The sequence below is a fragment of the Pinus tabuliformis genome, chromosome 9 (assembly GCF_031772625.1).
Source record: "Pinus tabuliformis cultivar Carrire ecotype Pingquan chromosome 9, CPIR1, whole genome shotgun sequence".
NCBI classification, from domain to species: Eukaryota; Viridiplantae; Streptophyta; class Pinopsida; order Pinales; family Pinaceae; genus Pinus; species Pinus tabuliformis.
The window spans coordinates 2,015,684,796-2,015,692,495 of record NC_142307.1 but is presented as its reverse complement, the minus strand read 5'-3'; the positions used below and the strand labels follow the sequence as shown (position 1 = coordinate 2,015,692,495).

At 35.1% G+C, this 7,700-nt stretch overlaps 1 protein-coding gene across 1 annotated transcript; it reads left to right on the top strand.

Annotated features, from left to right (window-relative positions):
* The first annotated feature begins 2,988 nt into the window (after positions 1-2,988).
* LOC149157162 (thiamine phosphate phosphatase-like protein) lies at positions 2,989-4,949 on the top strand. Its single transcript, XM_089445578.1, has 5 exons — positions 2,989-3,337; positions 3,556-3,677; positions 3,788-3,992; positions 4,394-4,539; positions 4,647-4,949. Exons 1-5 carry the CDS (start codon positions 3,017-3,019, stop codon positions 4,759-4,761), a joined length of 909 nt encoding a protein of 302 aa, XP_089301704.1. The 5' UTR covers positions 2,989-3,016; the 3' UTR covers positions 4,762-4,949.
* The last annotated feature ends 2,751 nt before the right edge of the window (positions 4,950-7,700 follow it).

The window sequence follows — 7,700 nt, the reverse complement described above, 5'->3', positions numbered from 1 at the left end:
TTTTATTATTAATATTTTCTAAATATTAAATATCAAATCCATATGAAGCATTGCAAAAATTACAAATATCCCTCATACATTGAATTAGAAAACAACTATTAATAGAATACGAATTCTCTCAATCTTTCTCTCTATATATGTTTCATGTTAAAATATTTTGCTCAACGTAGGTATTGAGATATTTTATTTACAACCTATGTTAAACTTTAATTTGTTATTGATAATTTTAAAATCTCATATATCAATTACATACTAGAAGTAAAATAAATTACACATCTAGCGTAAAATTATAAGAATTTTTTTATTTTAATTTAAAGTAGATATAAAATTATGTTATTTGATACGTACATTGAAGTATTTTACAAAATATTTTTTGTTATTAATATATTTTTATTTTAAAAATCACATGTAAGCTTAATGTACAATGAATTACACATCATGTGATATCAAGAATACTATATCTTATCATCTCCATATTAAGTATTGAAGAAATTACATTTCTTAATCGTAGTAGAAAATAAATTATTGTTTTTACTCATTTGCAATGAAAAAATCACATTTCTTCTTAGAACGGTAAATTATTATTTTTATTTTCAACGAGTTTATATAGAAATATAAAGTGATGTAAAATTAATGTGCAAATTGATGTATTTTAATTATGGCCAACATTGCCCACGGGGTTTTGAATTGGCGGTGAATGGATGCCTTGTTAAGGCACTCCTTGCACTCCTTGCGATAGGTCACCGGTTCAAATCCCCCATGAGTACTTAGGTTAGTCTTAATTAGAAAAAAATATTATGGCCAACATTAATTTCTATTGTTGTTGTTGTTTTTTTTTTTTTTTTTTTTTTTTTTTTTTTTCTGGGTAAAGGCTACTTCTATATTAAGAAAGGAAAATATGTAAATAGTTTACATCAGCCGAGGAGGACGAAGCCATCCTCTAACAAAGACACCTGAGATTTCTACAACAGACTTTCAGACCACTGAGCTGGCATAACCAAAATGTCCAGATGAACTTTTTGGACTCCATATTGTTTCAGATTGCCAAAAAGAGACAATTTAAGTTTCCTGACTCTGACTTGTAACAAACTGCCCTTATAGAGCTGATAACAAAAAAAAACTGAATAAGGGGAACATAGACATGGCACATAGACATGAACAGGATAGCAAAAAAACCTCAGAAAACACCTTTGAACAGGATCAGGTAAGGTGATTGGGCGATCCAGGTGGCTGCCTCTGCACCGGACTGGGCGGGTCAAGCCAGATGACTGATTCCTCAGCATCCTGCTGCTGGCCGTCCGAGTCCGGATGAACCGAGTCCTGGCCTTCGATTCTGTTCTGATCACGGTCCCGCAGAGGCAAAAACTCTTGAACAGAGACATCACGGAATGCGTCGTCCAAATCCGAAGCCGTCTGAGGCGGGTCTGCTGGAACATCAGCTGCCAACGGACGAGCCATTCAGTAAACTCTACCATTCATATCTCCCATTAGAATTTCGCTGCCCTGGAGGTCAGCAGAAGCAGAAGCAGGGGAAGACAAAGAAGTGCTGATCGGGGCCGCTTCAGAGAGATACACTGAAATATTAACAATAACATCTGTCTGCAGGTCCCTTCGAGGAATTCGAAGGCGAAAAGACTGGTAGGAATTCGGCACGAACAGGAACTCCTCTTCAGAACTGGTGGACGAGGGGTAACGGGCCGCGATGGGAGATATGGGATGCGGCTCCTCCTCATCCCTTATGACTCGCACTCCAGACCGTCCGCCTCGACGAGGCACTCCCCTCCTCCGCATAACCGTTTCCAACCGAAGCGTCTGGAGCCTTTGCTCCGCTTCTCTAATGAACACTGGCAGCAGAGTATCCTGCTCTCCGCGCGCACACACAAACATTCTCTGAGGCTTGCAGGGGTGGGCAGTGTGGTTAAATAACCAGGCCCCTGCAAATAGCATATACGGCGCACCACCAACCATAACTCCCAGATACCTCGAGACTGGAACAAACTCATTCGGCTTCAATGCAAATGCTGCAATGCTCTGCCGCTCCTTACCTTTACCTGCCTTCAACATTAAATGAGGATCGAACGCCATCGCTGTCGTGTACCTGGAGATCTCCTCGGCCTTGTCAACAAGTGTTGAGGTGCGGGGAGCCTTAATGGCACGTAGAATCACCCGCATCCGGGTGTATTATTTTTAAATTGTTAATTTAAACTATTATTTTAATATTTTTAATTATAATGTTACATGACATTATCTCACTCCAAAATAAAAATTTCAGTAAAATTAAAAATACGAATAATTTATGTATAGAAATGTAAAATTTATTTATAATATTATTAGTATTATAAATAATTATTGAATGAAATAAGTGTGGAGAAAAATTAAATTTCTTAAAGTAAAAATTTTTCTTTACATTTAAACATAAATTTACATGTTGAAAAATTTAATCTGTAGTAAATTCATATTCATAATTAAAATAATCTATTAATCTAGTCCTGCATTTAGTAAATTCATATTCATAATTAAAATAATCTATTAAAATAAATATAAATAGCTTATTACAACATCATCTCTATTAAAATTATAACCCATAAATATAGTAGTCAATATCATCCCATACATATAATAATAAATTTCACCCTTTTTCTTTTCTTTTTTGTCTTTTACTTTTTCTTTTCAAATGTGTTGTTATGTGAGACCTTAGACAAGTACACCACGCCTGTCAAGAAATTCCTGAACTACTCAAACATATTAAAATCTTACGGAATATCTCCAATCTCCTTTCTGAAACATGAAGTGAAAAGCCAATCCAACGGCCAATCCTGGAAAGCCAATCCAACAGCCAATCCAACGATAAACAAATGAATCACTTTAACAGAAACAACAGACAAGGAGCAGAGGAGCCACAGAAAACAAAGCATATGCTGTGAATATTATGCTCTGTGCTACACAGGAGAAGTCCATGTGGTAATGGACTCCTCGCTCGTTGGTGCAGATGGAACACGCGCGAAATTAGTGAGTCATGTCTCGCTTTTGGGATTCATGTGAATATCCTCCTCGCATATGCTTCCTTACCTTAATATTCCCTGGTGGTGGTTCTACTATAAAAGGCCCTTTTTACATCCCTCTTCATACACACAAATCTCTCTCTCATCTTCTCTCTGCTTTAACTATCCATTTTCCTACAGCTATGGGATGCATGAAGAGCAGTGGTACAGTGATTGTATTTGATTTTGATCAAACCATAATCGACTGTGACAGCGATCCATGGGTGATTGAACAGCTAGGAGCCACTCCGCTCTTCCAGGCTTTGCTCCCCACCCTTCCATGGAATACTCTCATGGTAACTTAATTACTCTTCGTACTTTAATCTTCATGTAATGTGAGTTTGAGTTTTTGTTAGTTCAGGGGTTGCTGCAACTTGTGCCCAATTTTGTTATGCGTTTGGTTAGATTCATACCAGCAGGTGCTCATTAGAATCCTCAAGTAGTCAGCTTTACTAGAAATGCTAGAAGCATCATTGAGTTTTTCTGCAATTAATATGCTGGTTGGTGGGTGAAGGATAAAATGATGGGAGAGCTGCATGACCAGGGGAAAACTATAAGCGATATTGAACAGAGTTTGAAGACTATTCCTCTGTACCCAGAAATGATAAGAGCAATCAAATTTGCCTTCTCCATGGGGTGGGTGATGATATCATGGCTCTTTCTCCTCTTTTTAAGTTTAATAGATTTCATTGAAGAAATCTTCACTTAGTGTAATCAAACATTCTTTGATTGTTGTTGTGTTGCAGGTGTGAACTTCGAATTGTGAGCGATGCTAATATGTTCTTCATAAAGACTATTCTTCAAGCCCACGACTTGCTCCAATACTTCACTGAGATTAAGACAAATCCAGCATTTGTTGATGAGAAGGGGAGATTGAGGATTCAGCCTTTTCATCCCTTTACTGAAGGCCCCCCTCATGGCTGTACCCTCTGTCCTCCTAATATGTGCAAGGTATTCATTCTTGGGTACTGTTACACGTTAGTGAACACCCATCTAAACCCAGGCCTTTTATGCTTAGTGATGTAGTATAACAACACATGTTTTGATAGGTATATTTGGACCTATAACTTATAATGTACGGGTCTTATATGCACATATAGACTTATTTGTTCTTTACAATTAATTGTCTGGATTTCAGATAAGAATTTGGATCAGGGTTCTAATGTATTTCAGATTTCTGCTTCTATTGTCTGCACCCAATGGAAAATGCATCCAATGAATACACACAAATACCAAAGAGTTGATGGATCATTCCATCCCTTTTCTAACTGTGCAATTCATCTCACTTTTCTTCTCTGAGTACAAATAGTTGTTTTAAAAATATTGCATGCTGATAATGTTGTGTGTTGCAGGGGGCAATAATAGATGAGATGATGCACAAGTGCTTGGAAGAGGAATCAGTTGATATGAAGCAATTTATTTATCTGGGAGATGGAAGTGGAGATTTCTGCCCTTCTTTGAAGTTGAGGGTTGGAGATCAGGTTTTGCCCAGAGAAGAGTAAGTGAGACCATTAAACCAAATTCTTGTTTTCCCGGGATTCTTTCTGTGATATTAATGTTGGTCAAGTTCTTATGAAGATGTGGTGTGGATTACTGTTTTGGCAGATACCCTCTGTGGAAGCTTATTCACAAGAACTGTGATCTTGTCAAGGCTGAAGTGCATGGATGGTCTAATGCAAAGGATGTTGAAGATTTGTTTGTCAAGTTGCTCAAGCCTTAATCATTCTAATCTGTGTCACACACAACCTTCCCTGCTCTGCAACTTTTCATTGATTGATAATGGTTCATATTGGTGTATGGATTAAGGAAAGCATTCTCCATGTGGTCTTTTCAAAATCGATTCAGAAGTTTCGCTGAAATCTTACCCTTCTAACTCACAAATCAATAGTACACACGTATTTTAAATGATGTCGTCGAAATGATGAGATGGTGTGTGTTTGTATATGTGGTAGTAGTACAGATCCATTTCAGTTTAATATTTTCAAATTTACTGTTTATTAAAATGGTATATAAATTTATTTATAATTTGTTCCTAATTAATTTTGCACGCAGTAAAATATAATGGGGTATAAAATATATGTATTTATTTTTTTCTTTGAGAAAATATATAATTTTTTATTAAAAAAATGATATTTTACATATCTTTTCAGCAAATCATATACTTCCATGAATGGTGGTATTTTACATATCTTTTCAGCAAATCATATACTTCCATGAATGGTTTACTTTTTATTTTGAAAGTGAGGGAACAGAAGATTACTGTGTGGGTGCTTAATATTCACTTGAAATGTATTAATTTGTTAATATAATATATTTATGGTCTAAAAACAATTCATCATAAACTTATCTTATCAGTTTAGTAAATATTTTGAACTCCACAATATTAGAAGCTTTTTATTATTTTATCTCATTAAAGTTATAAGAATTTAGGGAAGTTTTTTTACATAGGAATAAAATTCTAAAGCAAATTAATTAATTCTTTACTTCTTCTTTTTTAAGTTTCATAAACTTATTTTATCAGCCCAGTAAAGATTTTGAACTGCACAATATTTGTAATATGAACTGTTTTATCTTTTCATCTTGTCAAAGTTACCAAGATTTAGGGAATTTTCTTTATATATGAATAAAATTCTAAAGTAAATCAATTAACTCCTTTACCATTTTCTTTTTGAAATTTTATAGACCAAAGTTGACATAGATGTTAACAATCATCATCATCATTAATAATCTGAGTTGGTATTGACGCCACTTGCAACGAAGGTTAACAATCCTCGTCCATAATAACATTACATGTGAACTCAAACAAAAGCATATCTTAATTCCATCTTGCTACATGTATTCTCAAACAAAGTCATATCTTGATTCCATCTTCATTGAGGTACCTTATTCCAGTTGTAAGAATTTAGGTACATAATATCTTTGAATGTCAATGCCATTGCCCTCACTTGTTCAATTTTTTTTATCAAAACCAACTTTCCATCCTATAAGCACCTCTTATCTACTTTATAATCACGTTTGGGGCACTCATAACTTGAATCTTTCTCACAATATTTGATCCTGGTGTCTAACCGTGCTCTAGATATGATGAATTGAATACTTAGGTAGCACCCACCATCTAGTGGTGAGTCCCTTCTCTATCTCTATCAAAATACCCTCACCACCTAGATTTGTCAATTTGAGCCTCTGATGTTTTATAATTGTCTCACCTTGTTTCACCTTCACTTTATGTTTGTAATCTTCAAATGGATATCAAATTTGAACATGGTGTTGTAAGGTAAGAATTATTTTTTCATTAAAGATGTATGAAGCCATTTAAAACCATATTCTAAATGTTGTGACAAATGACATAGCTTTCAAATGTTTTCACTGTATTCCTATGAAACATTTTAAATTATCACAAATAGTTTTTGCATATAGTGGATAATTTACTAACAAGTTACATATAGACTTGTTGACCCAAAATTTTGCATCTATAATAAAGTGACATCACTTAACCAATTTCTCAGCAAGAATGACTTTTCTTTTGAAAAGAAAGAGGAAAAAAGAAATAGTAAAAAATAAATTGTTAATTTCCATCTTCTCGCTAAATAACCCTATGTTTCAGTTTTGTCTAACATTTTACAGAATCAAAAATAAAAATCATATACCAAAAATATCATTATTTCTCCTCACACATATTAGTTACCAAACTTTAAGAAATTCTAAATTATTTAAAACATTTACCCCACTTCATAACTATCCTTCCCCACATAAATATTTACCATATCCCATACTTAACCAATTTTAAAATTGTACTTTCATACCATTTCCTTTAAACACTATTATCTCGGCACAAACCTTTTCTCTTTTCTCTGCACAACCCTAACCTCCACACAACCTTATCTCTACACAAACCTTTTCTCTGCATAAATATTTACCATATCCCATACTTAACCAATTTTTAAATTATACTTTCATACCATTTCCTTTGAACATTATTATCTCTGCACAACCCTAACCTCCACACAACCTTATCTCTGCACTTTTCTCTGCATAAAAATTTACCATATCCCATACTTAACCAATTTTTATATTGTACTTTCATACCATTTCCCTGGAACATTATTGAGATACACAAGCCTTTTCTCTGCACAGCCCTAACCTCCACACAACCCTATCTCTGCACAACCCTAACCTCCACACAACCTTATCTCTGTACACACCTTTTCTCTGCACAACCCTAACCTCCACACAAACCTATCTACGCACAACCCTAACCTCCACACAAACCTATCTCCACACAAACCATTTCTCCGCACAAACCCTATCTCCGCACTAACCCTATCTCCGCACAAGATATACAGTGGCTAAGCCATTAACTTCCCATGGCCATAAATTGAGTTTCTGGTATCCGTTTTGGGAAAACGACGGCTCATTGAAAAGGTTAAAGAGTGAAGAATGTATTATCATACTGCGGCTAGAGGGGGGCCATGTATCCCAGCAAGGCTATAAAGAAACATCACGAGCTCGCAATAGAAGAGTATGGTGACTCTATGAGACCAGTACATGGTCCAAGGTGACTTAGCGCAGACATAAACAATTTTTTTTATCTTATAAACAATGAGTGATCATTTGTTTCAAATTTTGGGTTGGTTCTATTTCTTAGGCCTGAACTTTGCT

What these genes read in the sequence shown, in the direction of transcription:
- LOC149157162 (XM_089445578.1), top strand. Translation starts at nt 3,017, where the DNA reads ATGTCTCGCTTTTGGGATTCATGTGAATATCCTCCTCGCATATGCTTC. An exon ending in AAATTTGCCTTCTCCATGGG is followed by an intron (nt 3,678 to 3,787) that starts GTGGGTGATGAT and finishes GTTGTGTTGCAG; the next exon opens with GTGTGAACTTCGAATTGTGA. An exon ending in CAGGTTTTGCCCAGAGAAGA is followed by an intron (nt 4,540 to 4,646) that starts GTAAGTGAGACC and finishes CTGTTTTGGCAG; the next exon opens with ATACCCTCTGTGGAAGCTTA.